The 18,738-nt window shown below is 42.1% G+C and overlaps 1 protein-coding gene across 2 annotated transcripts; it reads right to left on the bottom strand.

Moving 5' to 3' along the window:
- Positions 1-130: 130 nt before the first annotated feature.
- Positions 131-15,832, bottom strand: SKIC8 (SKI8 subunit of superkiller complex). Of its 2 annotated transcripts, none has more exons than XM_065906666.1 (11): positions 15,757-15,832; positions 13,998-14,049; positions 13,274-13,301; positions 11,439-11,544; positions 10,893-11,065; positions 6,463-6,611; positions 6,152-6,245; positions 4,956-5,049; positions 3,039-3,131; positions 2,057-2,135; positions 131-336 (listed from the first exon to the last, which is right to left on the bottom strand). In XM_065906666.1, the coding sequence occupies exons 2-11, from the start codon at positions 14,007-14,009 to the stop codon at positions 247-249; spliced, it is 918 nt and encodes a 305-aa protein (XP_065762738.1). In that variant the 5' UTR covers positions 14,010-14,049; positions 15,757-15,832; the 3' UTR covers positions 131-246. The 2 variants fall into 2 exon arrangements, with proteins under 2 accessions (XP_065762738.1, XP_065762740.1); XM_065906668.1 differs by lacking the exon at positions 15,757-15,832 and adding an exon at positions 15,687-15,707.
- Positions 15,833-18,738: the final 2,906 nt, after the last annotated feature.

The following is an 18,738-nucleotide window of genomic DNA, read 5'->3' on the forward strand; positions in this document are numbered from 1 at the left end:
CTATCAGTAACAGGGCAAATGAGAAAGAAGCATGTTGAAGAACATGAGTGTTTGCATTAAGAATACTTTATGTTAAAGTATGAATGGCATTTCCAATAAAACATGAAAAGATTTACATGTATCTACAAAATTTAAGTTTTTGATAAACTTTTTAATAAATGCTATATTAACAAGCTAGAAAGGTAAGGAATGTCATGATCAATCTATACATTCTCTCTGCAGCATCAGCCTGGAAGATGTTGATGTTTAAATTGGACAATCATAGATGTGAATTTCCTGGTCATCTCCAACAGACACAATTTTTGAGCCATTTCCATTGTATTTCACTCCCCAGACCTGTAAATAAAGAGAAAAAGTTCTACTAAACCTTTATTCTTTATGAACAAATACCCTTACCCTACTCTCATTATACTGAATCCAGAAAAACACTGAGATGAGGATGTTCTCATGCTTTCTCAACAGTGAGAATGGGGCTTTTCCTTTAATCAGGCAGCTTCTATTACTACTGTTTAATTATCATCACTCCCAACTCCAGATAATTCATTTTTAAACATAAATCAAGGTATTTACAAACCTTTCAAAGATTCACAATTGAGGAAGTGACCTAATGTTGTAAAGATGGAACCCATGAGTGACCAGCATGGGTTCTCAGGTCTCCAGCAAGGAAAAGGCCTCACAGCTACCCTGAGGTCACCACCACCTATGGGGATAACTGCAAACTGTGCTCCTCGTCCACCTGCTTGTGCCTACAACTTACGTCAGTAATTCTCACTCTCTTATTAGAGGCCTATGAAACCTGCCTGTCCCCAGGAGCTAGATAACTTGGTATTGCATGTCATTGATTTCATTTGCTACATGTTAACAGATTCACACCTCCTTCCCAGACAGAACTGATGTGGTAGGAGTTTCATCACGTCAAGCCTGTCACTCTATCCCTGAGGTGGGTGTTCTAGCCCTGACTTCAGTGCTGTGAGCGGGCCAGGTGATGGCTTTATTTCCACTCCAAATGTCTTCCTCTGAGAACCGCGCCACACACTGACTCTCTCATACAAAGCAACACAGCCAGCCAGGACTTCCTTCCTGAGTACAATATTTAAATCCAGGAGTGGAATGTCAAGATTAAATCCTCTCAACTTCATGGGCAACAATGTAAGATTAAGTTAACATTTGTTAACTTTAAAATGCATTCCAAAGAGATTCTATGAGATGATCCTAAGAACATACAAAATACATAATTAATGAAAGACGATTTTATACTGCCATGGGTATTTTACTTTTTATACTGCTTCCCCAAGACCCTTGCTATTCAAAAGTTGTTGGAACTAGCAGCGCTAGACTCACCTGAAGCTTGGGACAAAAACTCAGGCGCAGGCCAGACCTACTTAATCTGTATTGTTACCAGATCCCCAGGGTACATTAAAGACTGAGAAGCCCTACTCTAGAATGCCTTAACATTTCACATTCATCTCACAGGAAGACTCCTGTGAGAATACAGCCTTTTTTTCCTAATTTAAAGGCTGAAATAAAACTTAGCAATATCTTTAAAGTCAAACAATCTATTAACAATTTCTGGCTTCAAGTATATTCAAAGAAAAAAAAATCACATCACTTCTTTGGGCAGCTCCAAAAGAGAAAGTGATGGCTGTGGGATGGAACGGAAACTTCTGAGGAAGCAGGTCCTTCCTGAATCAGCCATGGCCCAGCTGTATCCAGAAAAAGGCCAAGGCATGCTCTAGGCATTGCTGCAACATGTTTCAAAGAAGTCATTTAAAGGCTGTGCAGCTAGTCCTAGTTTTCCAGTCTACCCATATCATGGATAGACATATCATGCCTTGTGGGTTTCCAGGCTGACAATACACTCCTAGCCTCTGCACCCCAGAGTGTCCACTGGAACATTGGCTAGACAGACATCCAAGCAATCAGAGCAGCTCAGCTCCGAGGCTCATCTGATCTTGACAACCTGAGCAGCAAGGTTAGGGATATGAATGAGTTTTGGCATAACAGACAATGCTAGCAATCCAAAGACAAAGGAATTTAAACGTTAATTATGCCATACCTGATCCTGGTGATCAAAGAAGGTGTGAACACAAGTCCTTGTTCCAACATCCCAAACTTTAACACTTTTGTCAGATGAACTATTTTAAAAAAGGAAACATCAGGATCAGAAAAGTTTTCAGACCGGTATGAAGTTGGAAAGAATCTGACCAAAATTTCCACACTCCTTGACTCAGCCTACCTAAAGGCCCCCTTGGTGCGTGTGTACACAAGCGGCTGACCTGGTCCCCAAAAGGTGGTCAAGAATGTTGGCACAACTGGCTGGCTTTCCCCACTCACAGAGCAGCTATCTCCCCAAACTTCTGATCTGCTTGGCCCTCATATTAAATATTCTTGTCAGGAGTCTTGGATGAGAGGCTCCCTCTGGATGGAAGGGAAACTGGTTAAAGCTTCAAAATAAAGGCTCTCAGTCTTCCAGAAACCTCTGTGCAGTGCTATTAAGCCATCCATCTCCTGTTTTTCAACTGTCTTGGCCATCCTGGGCCTAAACAACATTGGGGTCTCAAAGCATAACATTTTACAGATTTGCATATCTATAGTTACTATCGGAATACAGGTATCCTTATAAAGGATACCTACCTACTGTAGGTAGAGGCCTAGATTTATTTTATTTTATTTTATTTTTATTTTTATTTTTCAGTGGGTTTTGTCATACGTTGATATGAATCAGCCATAGAGTTACACGAATTCCCCATCCCGGTCTCCCATCCCACCTCCCTCTCCACCCGATTCCTCTGGGTCTTCCCAGCCCACCAGGCCCGAGCACTTGACTCATGAGGCCTAGATTTATAAGGAAGAAATAAGAACTGAGTTGCTCAAAAAAATCCATCTTTGTTCCAGCTAAGAACAATTAACCTGACAATTTAAAAAACACTGCAGAAAACAAAGGCTACCTGGACCATCTTCAAATTTTAAGGCAATTCATACAAGATGACCATCTTCATCTTCCTAACATTTTAGGAACTGATAAGAGTCATAAGTACCTGGAAACAAAGTGTGTGTCATCAGGACAAAATGCAACGTTCAGCACCCAGGATGCGTGGCCACTCAATGTGCCAGCCAAGTTGGCATGTTGTCTGAAATGGGAAAGTTTCAAATAAAACGGAGACGTTAACTTTTAGAATATAATCACTGAAATGGAAGGTGTACTGTGTCCATTTAATTAGACCAAATCTGCTATCCTTAAAATGACAGTATTAACATAAATTCTCTTTTCACTGAAGTAGCATCACATACTGCAGAAACAAAATCTTCAATAGCATTAACCCCAAATATGTCAGAGCCTCCAAGAGCCAAAAATAGGATCCTAAACAAGCAGAGCTTAGAAATTCAAAATAAAGAAGGCTCAACAAGCCAATTCCTAAGATGAGGAAACAGACCCAGCAGGCAAATAGCCATCTCAGAGTAGCTGCAGGTTCTGCCCCTACCCACCTAGCATCCTTTCCATGTGGAGCCAGTGCCTGTGTCTAAGGAAGGTATCAAAATGTATTCTTTACAACAGGTGTGACTTGGACAGACCATTTTTAACTTAACCAAGAATAAGACAGGTCTAATGACAATAGTCACTTTCCCTTTTTAAAAAAGTGAAATCAAATCACCTGTGGCAGGAGAACAATCCTAAGACCTGACTAAGGTCAGCAGTTTCACCCCTGAAGTCAGCGGAGTAGAGAAGACCCGAGTTAAGAGGAGAGGTGGCCTCAGTAGAAAGCTGGGGGACCATGAGAAAGTATAAGTCCTGGGTGTTCATTCAGTATCAGAACCTTGGCCAAACCACCACCTCAGTTTGGGTTCCTCGCCTACAATATGATTGGGACCTTAACCTGTGCTTCCTCACTGGGAGTTGGGAAGATGATGAAACTGTAACAGTGAAAGCCTTATTAAAGAGAGCTGAACACTTAAGAAATTGCTAGTATTTATACTGGCCCTGCTGTTGACAAGCAAGCACAACCTGAGACAGACATCTTCTCTCAGACCCTAACAGCTCCGTTCAGCTCTAACTCCAGAAACTGCAGTTCTAATTCCATGTCTATTTGACAACTTTCTGTTGTCCAAAAGCTCCCAAATTTAAACTCCTGCAAAACTCTCACAGGCCCACAAAGTAACACACATGTGGATGGTCATGGTGTGGCACCCATCGCTGGGGCATAGAGAAGGGTGACGGATGCACCAGTGGATTAGAATGCCGCATTCGGAAGCCAGAAACCAGGCACACTGATTGCAGTACTGAGTCAAGAAATCAGGGACACACGTCAAACACCTTACAGGAGAGACCTCAGCAGGGAACAGAGTGGGGACTGAGAAATATGGGGGAAAAGGAAAAGAGAAAGAGCCCATGCACAGGCTTACAATGAAAGTGAGTTGTGAACTGAAGATTAACTAACTCACTTTTATACCTGCGGTCAAAAACCAGCAACAAAAAAGCTCCCTTATCTAGACCTGCTGTAAGCTGGCTGATAAACAGACAACTCCCTAACTAGGGCAGAGGAATGCCTTCTAGAACGTCACACCCTCGGAAAACAAATGTTCTAATTTTTTCATCATTACTTCAATCTAGCTACAGCCCATGGCTCCATCTGTTCATCTGTACACTACTCACCTGTTCAAAAGAATTTAAAATCAGCGTGCCCCACAAGAGACAGGATGCTGGAAAAGAAGGAGCAAGTAGCTGATCCTAATTGGTAACCCACACACATCTTCCTCTATATCATCCTAAGCTCAAAGCAGGGATACTGACAGGGGAGGGATGACTGGGGAGACCTCGGAGTCTGACAGGACCTGAACACATGTCTTTCCTAGACATAAGAGGGAGCGGCTCACTTGCTAGGGCTCCTCCTAATGCTGAGAGACAAAACAGGCATTGATATTAACAGAGAAGTGTTGAATCCCAACAGGTAACTTACACATCATATATCTTGATGTAGCCATCATCTGAAGCAGTGACAAGGAGCTGTGAATCCGGGGAAAAAGTCAAGGAGCGAATGGGCATAGCATGGCCTGAAATTCACAAAGACCCTTGTTAAGCGGGAGAATCACTGTCTCCTACCTCCTCATACAGGTTTCCACGAACTATGTCATCTTTAACGGCTGTTAAGTTACTGAGTTGCACTGCTCAGGTGCTTCAGTCAGAGGCGAGCTACAGACTGGACCCTTCTTTATAATGCTCTAGAAACATGCACAAAACACAGGCCCCTCCTCCTGGGACTCATTTCTCCTCAGATCCCTTCCCTGACCAACTGGACCTCAGGATACATTGCTTACACAAAACTCCTCTGCCCCTAAAGATATGGTCAAACATGGAAATATGCATTGTTTCTGATTTGTATGTTGAACAAATAGGATGCTAGTTCCCTACCAAATCCTTTGTTGTAGGGTAACGGATGCACTGAAGAGGTCTCCCTCCAACACTTTCCCTGTCCTAGTACCCCATCCTCCTGTCCAGAGGTCACCAGTGCAGAGCGGGCACAGAACTTTCATTTACCTTCAAACTATCGACAAAAAGGGGCTATTTTCCAATCACAAAGTTCTTTAGAGCCAAACATGACAGAAGTAAGATACTCATGTAGCTAGGATATATTAACACATAAATAAAAAGTAAGCCTGTTCACCAAAATAAGCATTTAAAAAACTGGTACAAAAACTAATATGTCTAGGTTACAACTACAGTGACAAACGGAGGAGGCAACGGCACCCCACTCCAGTACTCTTGCCTGGAAAATCCCATGGACGGAGGAGCCTGGTAGGCTGCAGTCCATGGGGTCGCTAGGAGTCGGACACGACTGAGCGACTTCACTTTCACTTTTCACTTTTATGCATTGGAGAAGGAAACAGCAACCCACTCCAGTGTTCTTGCCTGGAGAATCCCAAGGACGGGGGAGCCTGGTGGGCTGCTGTCCATGGGGTCACACAGAGTCGGACACGACTGAAGCGACTTAGCAGCAGCAGCACAGGGACAAAAGCGAACTTTAGAGACGTTTCGGATTTCCAACTGAGAGTGGTATTTTGCAAATCTAAGGCTCATTTGCCATTTAGTAGCATTTTAATCAAAGTCTTCCTTTGTGATCTGATAACCCAGTTTGCACAAAATGATGAACCACACCTTCCAGCGTATGCAGAAGTTTTCCAGTTGCAATATCAAAAATATTGATGATTCCATCTATGGCTCCACTGGCCAGGTATTTCCCATCAGGACTCTGTAGAGAACATATGAAAATCATTTGGAATGCCCATGTTGTTAAGCCATCTCCCCTCAAACACAAGTAATCTGCTGGTTCCAGGTCTAACTGGCTGGCGGGCAAACAAAGCCAGCAGCTTCCTAGTGAGACCAATGCAGAATGTTTATCAAGGAATACAACAGGCTAGAAGAGTAAACTCAGAGAATCAGACAGAAACAAAACAATATTTCCTTACATATGCAATACTAAGAATGAATTTTCCTCTTGTGTCCAAAGAATACTCCTTTTTCCCACTTTCCACACCAAAAATGTTCACTTTTCCCACGTGAGTTCCTGTGGCCAGATACTGAGAATCAGGAGAAAAGGCCAAAGTCCAGGCATCCACTGAACAGAAAAAAAGGAAAACTATAGTGAGAAAAGATCTGACCTTAATTTTAAAACTTTTAAAGCTTTACCAAAAGATACATGTTTTAAAATTGGAGGAATAGTGTCCTGATTCAGAATAGGACATTGTAAAGATATTAATTGTATTAATATGGGCATAGCATGGCCTGAAATTCACAAAGACCCTTGTTAAACTGGAGAATCACTGTCTCCTATCTCCTCATACAGGTTTCCACGAACTATGTCATCTTTAACGGCTGTTAAGTCACTGAGTTGCACTGTTCAGGTGCTTCAGTCAGAAGCCCAACATTAATACGCCCAAAATTAATATGCTGTAAATATATTAATTCTATACCGATTTAAGGGTTTCTTAACTTTTCACTAAAAATGTAGACAGACAGGACAATACCAAGTGTTGGCAAGGGTGTAGTGAAACCAAAATCCTCATACACTGGAGGGCATATAAAATGGTATAGCTTTGAAAAACAGTGTTGACAGCGTAAGTGAAAACACACACCATAATACCTAGCAATTCCACTTCTAGAGAAATGGAAACACATCATGAACAGAACTGAACCTGGATGCTCACAGCAGCATTACTAAGAATACTCAAAAACTGAAGAGAATCCAAATATCCATCAATTGATGAATGAACAAAATGTGGAATATCCCTATAACGGAATACTTACTACTAAGCAATAAAAAAGAACAGACTATTGATACATATTACAACACGGATAAACCTCAAAAACATTATGTTAAAGAAAGATATGTAAGACAATACAATTTCACTTATGTGAAATCTTTCAAACTGTCAAAACCATAGAGACAGAAAGCTGATCAGTGGTTGTCTAATGAGGCTGAGGGTGGGAGCACAGGTTAACTATAAATGGGTGTGAGGGAACATCTGGGGGACATGGAAGTGTTCTAAAACTGAATTGGAGTGATGGCTACACAACTGTGGAAATTTACTAAAACTTGTTAAACTGTATAATGGGTTAATTTCAGAGTGTAATTATAGAGGTGAAAGTCTACCTCAATAAGCTGCAAATAAATGAAGAGGTACCAAAAATATTCTTATATAAAACTATAATATGACAAAGTATTTATCACAAACTAGCAAGAGAATAAGGACTGGAAAGAGGCCTTTTTTTTTTTTTTTTTAAATCAACTAGTTTTTAAGTTATATCACACAATCTGATTTCAAAGGTTCTATTCAGATGCTATTTCTGTATTACAGTGCTTCTGTGTAAAGGTCTCCAGACTCATGGGCAGCCTGGATAAGCACATGTGCTTTATACTTCCATCTGGACCACCAATGATATTTCAGCATTTCTTTTCTCAGTTATGTGGGAAACTCTTCATAGGCAATCTCAAAGAGCTTTAGGAGCCTTGGGGTCAGAGCCTAGAGATCAAGGAATAGTCCAGTTGTCCAGTGCTGGTCAAGGTCCCTTTGCCCATGCCCAGTCTTACATGGGAACATTCCCTAAGTCCTGCCCTTCCTGTACCTGCCCAGAAACAGTGCTTGTCAGATGAAAGGGAGAAGAAAGGCTCCTTCCCAAGTCACTCTCCTTACTCCAAGGGCAGGGCTCAAAGAGGTTAAGTCCTTCTCAGTCCACAGGAGAGAGGTCTCCCTGAACTTGACTCATGACAGATAGGGGCTCCCACCACAGATGACTCAGTACCATATGCCAGAGTGAGTTTTAAAATAAAAATCTCTTGCAAATCTGAACACACATACTCAAGTAGTAATTAATTTACCTCTATCAGTTAAGAAATACTTGTTTCAAACAGGAAATTAACTTCAAAGTGCTCAATCAACCAAGAGATCTAAAAAAGCTTTTATTATAATCAATCTCTCACAAGACTGCTTTTTAGTGTCTATCTAATAACTATGCCATTTATTCTAGCAGGATTATGTCCTCTTATTCCTATTATAATTAGTTGTTTACAGGAATTATGGTTATTAGAAAATCTGATTATGATTCCTTGAAGTTTAATAAAATCACTTTGGAATTACTTTTACATTTCCCTTATTAGCTGTTTAATAATATAAAACTTGTAGTGATGAATGTCCTTTTCCTAGAAATTGAAGGAACTTTTATTCCTCAATTTAACCTTGCACTCTAAAATTTATTTTAACATTTGCATAATATATATTTTAATCACTAAGTTCCACTTCATCAGTAAAAAGAGTAACTCTTCTTTACACTGGGACATCCTGAACCATCTGATGTTGAGATGCCCCTATGCTTCCACTTTCTTCTTCGACATCTTTGACATCAGGTTGCTGTAGCCACAGCCTGGGTAAGGTATCAAATGAAGGATCTTCCCTGTCATCTTCCCTTCCTTCTACTTCTTCACTTTCTTCTTCAGGATCTGAGATCTTTCTCTTTCCTCCTCCTTCTGTTCCTCCTTTCACATTCTCCAGGCATATTTTCAAGACTGGTATAATGTAAATGTTCATTTGCCTAAATTAATTAGACCTAGGTTTACTAGTTTTACCTTTAGGTGAATTCAACTGAGCTGCTCCTTAGTTGTCAATAGCAATGTTTGATTTTATTATTTACTCAAATAACTGTTGTTTAACGGTCTGGTATAGTTTTATGAAGATTCCTATCCAAAAAAGAAAATAAATCCAACCTTACATTCATCTCAGTATCTTTTTTCTTTCCTAACAGTAATCTTTCAATGATCACTTGCCACAACTGGAACCAATATGTAGTTTAAGATACTATTTGTCAGGAAAGGCAAGCTGGATACAGATTTCATCCTTTTCCTTAGAACCAATCCAGCACTCATTTCTTCAACTGTGGTGTGCCCGGGGCTACAAAGGCACACAGTGACCTTGGCGTCATGGGAGGGTTTAAGTGCCCAAGATGAAGAGGCAGCAATAGATCCACCTCTTCCTCCTCTTCTCAGCTTCACAGACTTTGTGCACTTGTTTGGGGACCCAGGTCCTCCACAAGAGATACCAATTAAAAAAAAAAAGAAAAGAGAGATACCAATAGGGCAAGGACACATGCAAAAACAATTATCTGGGGAGTCAGAATGTTTGGGTGACTTTTTTCAAATACATATCCTGGCCCACACACCCCAAAACTGATTCAGTGGATCCAAAATAGGAACTGGACATATGTATTCAATGGACATGAGTCTGAGCAAACTCCGGGAGACAGTGAAGGACACGGAAGCCTGGCATGCTACTCCATGAGGTCACAAAGAGTCAGACATGACCAAGCAACTGAACAACAACATATGTATTCCTTAAAAAGCTCCAACAATTAAGACTCAGAGATATCGAATACTGGCACTGAGGGGAAATGAATTCAGTTTACAGACAACACAGAGTCCTTAAAACCCTGGGACCATCATTCTTTCCAAAATAAGTACAACCTATAGGATGCTACTGAACATAACTGGTGGGAAGCAAATCTACTAGGGCTCCAATCCAGGGAATTATGTTAAGAAATATCATGAGCAGTTCTGTAATCACTCCATGGAGGGCTGTGCCAGAGAGGCACCAGGCTCTCTGTACTCTCTTCCAGTCATCACCCATTCTGGCAGAACAGGCTCTGCTCATGAAAGCTACGTGGTCATATACAAGTAAATATAGGGCCACAAGGAATCTGAAATGCCATGTTGTTTGTCCCAATGAAATTATTAATTCCCATTACTTCAGATGTTTATCAAGGCTAATGGACAAGACTATGCTGTCCTACAGAACTTTAAAAAAATCGATTTATTTCTTTAGAAGTTTCATGTATCAATCATATACTAGAAATCGGCACTTTAATCATAATTAGTTGAGATTACCAGGACACAGATCTAGGAGGACACAGTGCTTTACATTCTAGACGTCTATAAGGCAATGAGTGGATCAACTCAGAATATGCCAAACAGAGAACCTGCGGACATTCAAACACAGGTCCACAATCCCGAGCCAGCACTGTGAAACCCAAAGGCGATGAAAACTATGAGTTTTTAGAAATAATTTTAGTACCCAAATTCACTTGGCAATAAAACTGGAACTGATATAAGGCTATTTATAGCTTATCTTTATCTCCTAATGTAAATACTCATGTTTAGTTGCTGAGATACTAGTATTTTATTACAGTGCTATCCCAGTCCCACTGAAGGTATTACATAACATGCAGTTCATACACCCATATTACTAATCTCAAATCCAAAAGCTTCTCAACACCAAAATACATCTCTCCCTAAAGGTATCAAAAAGGGATCGTAAACCTCTAGTATCTTCTCTAAGAGTAAAACTCTTACCAGGTCCTGCATCTATAGACTTTATCTGTTTGCCGTTTTCCAAGTCCCAGAGACGAATATGAGCATCAAGAGAACTGGATGCAGCAATGGGCAGGGTGTGGCTGATGTCCACAGACACCACGCCCAGCTGATGGCCCTCCAGACTCCACTGTAGGTCCAGCTTCTCATCACGCCTTCAATGGGGGACAGAGAAATGGATTTCTTCACACACAACACATGGTACCTGGCATCTGAAATTTGGGGCTCCTGTAACTATGCATTACCAGAGGTCTGTGAAATGCAGAATCAAGAGAGGAAATGAAGAGCCACAGAACACAAATGCAGCCAGCTTTTAACCATAGCATTTTTTTTTCTTTCAACTATAAGGCCTTAACAGTGAATAACAGGAAAACAAGTGAGAAAAAAGAGAGTCTGCCTTTTTATACCACCATATTGCCATTGCTTTCTTGCTTAGATAATTAGTCAATACTTCTCTGATTGCAACTTGGGAGCCCAGAAGAAAAACCCCAATTTCCAAGGCTGTATTGTAGAGGAAAGAGCACTCACCATTTCCAGACCTTCACCAAGTCATCCAGGGATCCCGTGACCACTGTCTCAGAGTTTTCTTTCTTGTTTGACCCCCAAGCAACTGACCAGATGGCATCATCATGGGCTGGAAGAGAAAGTCATTCATATAAAGTCTTCATGCAACTTCTAAACTGAATGTGCTAAGATAAAGCAGAAACACTGTTACACCAATTCTGAGGTAATATCCACCTGTATCTGCTTTACTGTTTTGCAGATGGCTTTCCCACACAGCTTTTATTAGAACAGTGGAGGCAGATAAGAAAACCAGAGGTTCTGAAGAAGTCACTTGCCCCAAACACAGGTTTACCAGGTGAGGGAGCAGTTCTGGAATAGTCCAGTGTCCTTTCTATTTTAGTATGCTGTCTGACATGCATTAGTTTGGAATAGCTCTCACTTGGCTAAAGCGAAACCCACCCCCAAAAGAGATTAAACCTGTTAAGAGTTATTTCTTAGAGATCTTTGGAAACCAGTAGGCAGGTCAACTGTAAATAATACAGGTCCGAAAATAAATAAATAAAATAGGTGCCACATGATTTGCCTTTTGCCACAAGTCTATTATGCTTAATGGGCCAGTTAATACTTTAATCCTTTTGTAGGGATTACTTCAATTAACCACAACATCCCTATGAATAGCATCTTCATGCTACAGATAAAAATCAGAGGCTTAGAGAAGCCTAGTAGCTCACCCAAAGTCAAAAGCTATGAAGAGGCAGAGCTGGTATTCAAACCTAAAAACCTAACCTCCCTACTAACTAAAGTCCACTTTAAATTCTAAGTCTGTAAGCTGTATATCTGGTGGGCCATACAGATGGGTCTGCAGACCTGGGATAGGAATATAAATGTAACAAATGCACAAGAAGGCTTTCTTCACACCTGGCAGCAATTCTTCAGGGACACCTTTTCAAGACATGAATACAAGGACATTCAACTTAAACAGCTGTGAGCTACATACAGCATCTTGGCTTCCATTACAATCCCTACCTGACCCAAGTCTGCCAGCTTGCCACCAGATGGCATTAGATGCATACAAGGTAGCTGACTGACATGCTGACCTATGCTTGTTAACTTGAAAGAATGCTTTGGGTTTAAACTTCAGACTGTCTAAATGTCACTACTGAAAGTGGAAGTTTTACTAGGCATTCCACAAATTTCTCCAGGCTTTACGTAACTTATCTAGGCTGTGGTGAAGAAATGAGACACATGTGAATAGTGCATGCACACCCTCCTTTCCAGGTATGAAGTCCACTGTTACTGGCCAGTTACCTTTCCAGACAGACCTCCCTCCCTCCTTCTCCCATCCCCACCACAACCACTGCCACTCATATACTCAGTGGACTTGACAGAAATTCACTTATTTTATCCTCCTCTTTTATTGAGGGTCAAAGGCCCTCTGTGAGAATTGCTACACTTGTTTTAAGTGGAGGAGCCTGAATAAAGGCTCCCAAGAGAACTTCTGCGTTCATGGCCAGGCTCAAGTTTACCTCCCCAGGTGAGCTGGTATTAACAGAGTCCTGAGACTCAAAGAGTTTCCTTCTTTCACTCTGATAGCCGGGAAGCTCAGTCACGCCTTCCTCAAGTGGGAAAAATTTTCCTCAGCCCAGAGTTCTACAGTCTATCATTTGACTCCGGCTCAAGTTAGTGGTTGGTTTTTTTGTTGGTGGTTGTTTGTTCTGAAGTGTATTTGCTGCCCCTGCCAATTCTTATGTAAAGTGAGTATGGTTGGGAACTGCATGTTTGGTCAGCATGACAAAAACCTTAAACCAGGGACAACAACTTTTCACAGGTGAATTTGCTTGAACTGGCAAGCTGCTTACCTTGCTCTTGTTTGAAGAGAATACTATACTAAAAAAGAACAGAAGACACATTAAACCAACGGTCAGATTTCAGATGTATCCCATCCTTTCCCTAAAACACCCCCCAACTCACCACCCTGTGCCCCAGCAGATACAATCACCAGTGTTAGGTACCACCCTTGCTGGGGCCTGACCGCCTGTGAGCTCATGCAAGGTCTGTACTGTTAGTTCTTAAAGAAACTATAGTCTCTTAAAGAAAACAATTAGTTCTTAAAGAAGCTAGAGTCTCTTCTACTTCCACCCACCCAAAAAGAATAATAAATTATGTGCTTTTTCCTGCTCTGATCGTCAGGCAGCTCAGAGTCCAGTGTGCAGCTTAATTTTTGTAGTTGTATAAAACTACACAGCCTGCATAATAACCTGTTAACTCTGTCCCTAATTTTATTACAAAGACGTGTTTCTCCCTTTCTAGTTTTTCTTTCTCGTTCTTGTGTACAAATTCTTTTAAGCTTCCTCCATCCCTTTGTAAACTGAGGTACAGACTGAGATAAAACTACCCTCCTCTCAGTGCTGTGCCTTTTACTAGTGCCACCTAACCCTCTGGTGACTAGGTGCCCAGGATACCCTCCTCTTCACAAGCAGAGCAGGAATCAGATGCTAGTTTTCTGACTACAAACCCAGACGATGTATTGGGCTCGAACCCCCAAAGAGACCAACTGGCACTCTTCCTCTCCATAGGCCTTACCTGGTTGGTCATCTCCTTAACCAAGGATGGAAGGGCTAAAGGCCAGACAGCTCTGTGGAAACAACAGCAGGGCTTCAGTAAGAAGAGGCCATCGGGACAGAGGGCTACAGAAGGTTCCCCTGGATCAAGACTGTAAGGCCACTCTCGGCCAGGGTCGACCTGACGCTTCTCTATAGATCGGTCCCAGAGGCCCCGTTCACAAGCCCTCCCAGGGGGCGTGGTCTTCTTTCTCAGCTAATACCTACCACCTCTCATACTTTCTTCTCCTCAAGTTGACTACAGAGAGGATCTAGTCTCCCTCCTTGCTGCTTTTCCAAGAGATAAAACCACAGGATCTTTTAATTTAAAATATTATTTTATTAAAAACTCGACAAGCAAATATGGGGGAGCAAAGTTCTTACAGTCCATGCAGGGATCTCAGCCAAAAACGCATATAAGAGCCAGCAGGAGCATAAACAAGGGTGTGAGCCAGAGGGAGGCTACATGTCTCCCAAAAGCTATAATAAGGCTTCTTAACTTTTGTGTATGTGCTATAGAATCCTCCATGCCCATAGGCATCCATGTTCAAGTTACTTGCTTTAAATTTGCAAACTCAAAAAGACTACTGTGAAGGTTTTCCAAGGATAACAGAAAAAACAAACAATTTCTAAATAACCTTTGCCTGTGAAGATCTCAGTCAAGGTGGTACTGCTTACTTCATTTGTGACCCAAGAACAGTGTCTTAGCAAGGGTAAGAAAGACAGGCAGTAGGTCATGCCAGTTTCACTGAAGTAAACAGTATTCACACTCTCTTGGGCACCAACCGTCTGCACTTCCAAATCCTGCCTCACATCCCTGCAACAGAAACAATTCCCCACAACAAGGAGAATCAAGAGTAGGAAGGTTTGCAAGAAGTCAACTTCCAAGAAGCCAGGCTCCTCAAGATAGAGGTGTGCTTCTATCAATGAATGTATGTTTGACGATGTACCATGAGTCAGGGTACCATGATGTACCCTGTTTTATGTATTACATGTAGGATAGCTCACTGAACCCTCTCATCTCATTTAATAGATATTCTTATTATGATCTCTATGTTCCTCATAAGGAAAGTGAGACTTCAAGAGAAGTTAAGAAACCTCCCCCAAGGTTAGTCTGACAGGAGAAGGATACAAGCTATAATATAGGTTACACTACCTTTTACATCAGTTTCTTATCCTACAATAGCTTCAGCCTTAAGAGGACCCCAAAATCCTCTTTTCTCACCTTCCTTCTTTAGAGAACTCTCCTCTCATTTCCCAGGCAGAATTCATTGCTTCCTCAATGTTTCCAAAGAACAGTACACATGCCCCTAATAAAGTACTCAGGGAGGTCAGTAACCCGCAATACTACGTGGTACTTGAAGTAAAGATAACTCAGACTGTGCCTCTAAGTGTCCAGCTCGCTACCGAAAAAGACAGTGTGGCCTACCACTGGAAAACTTCGGTTAAGACAGTTCTGTCTATCGACACTGAGACCAGTCCTAACCTCGAGGCTGCACAGAACATCCTCAGGATGCAAGATGAGGCCACCTATCCTCTCCCCTCAGGCCCGACACACCGAGAGGCAGCCAGTGTAAACGGAGTCACGGAAGCCACCACCCTCAGGCCCTGCGGTGTGGGGCATTCCTGAGCAAACCCTCCTAGAGATAGCCTTGGGCCCACTCTCGCTCACCCGCCCTCCAGCCTGGACCGTTATCGGCACCAATCAGTGCCATCCCCAACGGCTTTGCGAACCAACTCACCGCCTCACTGTCCGGCTGCACTGCCCCGCGGCTTCTCTGACGCCAGGTTCCGCGCGACCGCGACGCGGGGTGATGAGCTCACGAAGAGGCGTGGCATCTCGCCGGTCCCCAAGGCGCAGGCGCAGGCGCACGCCGCAGCGCCCTCTGCCGTCGCTACAACGCACGCGGGGCGGACCTGGAGGAGGATGGGCGAGGAGAAGGGGAAGAGGCCACGCCCCGGTCACCTTGGTTTCCCCCGGGGCGGGGCCACTGAGAACCGGCTTGCGGAAGTTTTAGGTTTCAACAACTGTTGGGTTCTAATTTCTTTATTTGTACTTTGAGATAGACTACACCTGATGACTGTAAGAGTTCTATTGCTTCAAATTTTTTTCAGTGAAATAGAGCTCTATATTTCAATTGTAAAGTCACAACCGATTGTTGTTCAGTCGCTGAGTCGTGTCTGATTCTTTGCGACCCCATGGACGGCAGCACGCCAGGTTTCCCCCCCCACCTGTCTCCCAGAGTTTGCTCAGACTCATGGCCATTGAGTTGGTGGTGCCATCCAGTCATCTCATCCTGTCGTCCCCTTCTCCTCCTGCCTTCAGTCTTTCCCGGCATCAGGGTCTTTTCCAATGAATCAGCTCTTCCCATCAGGTGGCCAAAGTATTGGAGCTTCAGCTTCAGCATCAGTCCTTCCAATGAATATTCAGGGTTGATTTCCTTTAGGATGGACTGGTTTGATCTCCTTGCTGTCCAAGGGACTCTCAAGAATCAACTGTCAACTGTGAACACCACAGTTCAAAAGTATCAGTTCTTCAGTGCTCAACCTTCTTTATGTTCCAACTCTCACATCCATATATGACTACTGGAAAAACCATAGCTTTGACTAGATGGGCTTCCCTTGTGGCTCAGCTGGTAAAGAATCTGCCTGCAATGCGGGAGACCTGATCCCTGGGTTGGGAAGATCCCCTGGAGAAGGGAAAGGATGCCCACTCCAGTATTCTGGCCTGGAGAATTCCATGGACTGTATGAAACACTGGGTCGCAAAGAGTCGGACAGGACTGAGCGACTTTCACTTTCACGTCACTTGACTGGACGGACCTTTGTCAGCAAAATAATGTCTTTGCTTTTTAATAGGCTGTCTAAGTTTATCACAGCTTTTCTTCCAAGGAGCAAGGATCTTTTAATTTCATGGCTGCAGTCAGCGCCCGTGATGATTTTGGACACAGCCGGTTAGGTTACTGTGATGCATATCAGTTTAGAAGCTAATGACCAGCATTTTAAAAGGAGATGGAAGGGTGAAACCACTGCACCCCATCCTTGAAAAGCTGCCCGGCCCCTCCTGGCTGCTGGTCACTGTCCCAATCTCTCTGGGCAGTAGGGAGTGGAAGTTCTGGGTGGCGGGGGTGGGCACTCTGAAGGGTTAAGCTTTCTTTCAGCTTATCATGAGACAGAGATCACGGTCTCTCCTGATTAAAACTGGTTTAGAAGTCCAAAAAGAGTCTAGAAGAAGGGGATGATGGTAAAGTATGGTCATAGTGAATGTAAACCCTTGAAATATCCATGTACCCTTACCCTACCCCGCCTACCCCCGAAAGTTAATTTCTCAGGATCTAATTTATTAAAACATCTTGAGTTTTATGATGATTTCAGAAAACTGTTAGACCATACAACTCTTGTCCGTACAACTGGATAAAATCTTTGAGGGCCTTATGAGGAGATTTTACGGCCCAGAAATTTGCTAAATACACTCACAAGTTTCCCAGTGCCTGTTCTCTGGTCCTCCGTAATTCCTTCAGTGACAACTCTGTCAATGGAAACTTCATCCAGCCCCAGTGGATCCCCTACATGTCACAGGGTTAGAAAATTTGGGTCAAAATGAGCAGGCTTCAGTTGTTAACCTTGAATTGTCAAAACTTTTACGTGGCCTCTGTTAAAAGTCACATTATCCCCGTAACCATTCTGGATATACTTGACCAGAGTGCATTTGTCCCTGAAGCTAAAGAAGAGTGTACAAATTATACCCTCAGGCCAGGAAGCGTGTCTTCAAACTGGAGGCGATTCCCATCATATTGACATAAGTGCTGACTGGACCACAGCATTCAGGGAAATTCCACAGAACCCAACAAACAGAAATTAACACTGCAATGACCAGGATCCAGGCTAATAGAGTGTGGAAAGGACCTAATATCAATCCCCAATGCAATGACTTTTAACAGTGAAATGAAGAGTGATCTACTGTCTTCCTGTACAACTGGTTGCCAGCTTTGGCCAATTTTTGTTTTTGTCCCTTTAATTTTATTGGCAGAGTTTCTGGGTTTCTCTGGGTTTTGAAAATAGACTGATTATTATATGATTTCTTAACCAGGGCAATTGGGTCATATTTACTTCCTTTTAGCTTATATAAAGAAATATTTTTGAACACTCCTACTTTAAGAATGGTGAAATTTTGTCTAGAAAAGTGCTTACAACTATGTAATTAAGTGAATTTTAATTTGTGTGATTTGGGCTTATGTGTTTTTTTTTCCTGTGCATTAACTGTAAATATTCCACTCTAGATTATTCTGAGAACACACTGATCACTTTCATGCCTTTTATCTGTTGTCAGAATGCTAAGGCTTTCACTTTTTTGTGCCTGCTTCCAAATCGACTACTATTAATTTCCAATTGAAGCAAATAGTTTTGGGATTAATTTAATCTTTGTCAGCCATTATAGTTGTTCTGAATAAAAATTTAATTACCATCTCTCAAAAAGAAATACAATAGATTAGGAAAAATAGGAGATATAAGAGTGTATCATGCATTTGAAGATATGTCATACTTTATAAAAAAAACTTGTTTCACACAGACAGGTAATGGATCACAAAGGAAAATGTTTTTCCTGCTGTGAGCTATGACCATGAAGTTTGAAATTCATTGCTCTCTAAAGACTTTCCAACTCTATAATTCTATAGTTGTGATAGAAACTCTTATCATTCTTTCAAAAAGGATGTGTTGTGCACC

The sequence above is a fragment of the Muntiacus reevesi genome, chromosome 15 (genome assembly GCF_963930625.1).
Source record: "Muntiacus reevesi chromosome 15, mMunRee1.1, whole genome shotgun sequence".
Taxonomy (NCBI): domain Eukaryota; kingdom Metazoa; phylum Chordata; class Mammalia; order Artiodactyla; family Cervidae; genus Muntiacus; species Muntiacus reevesi.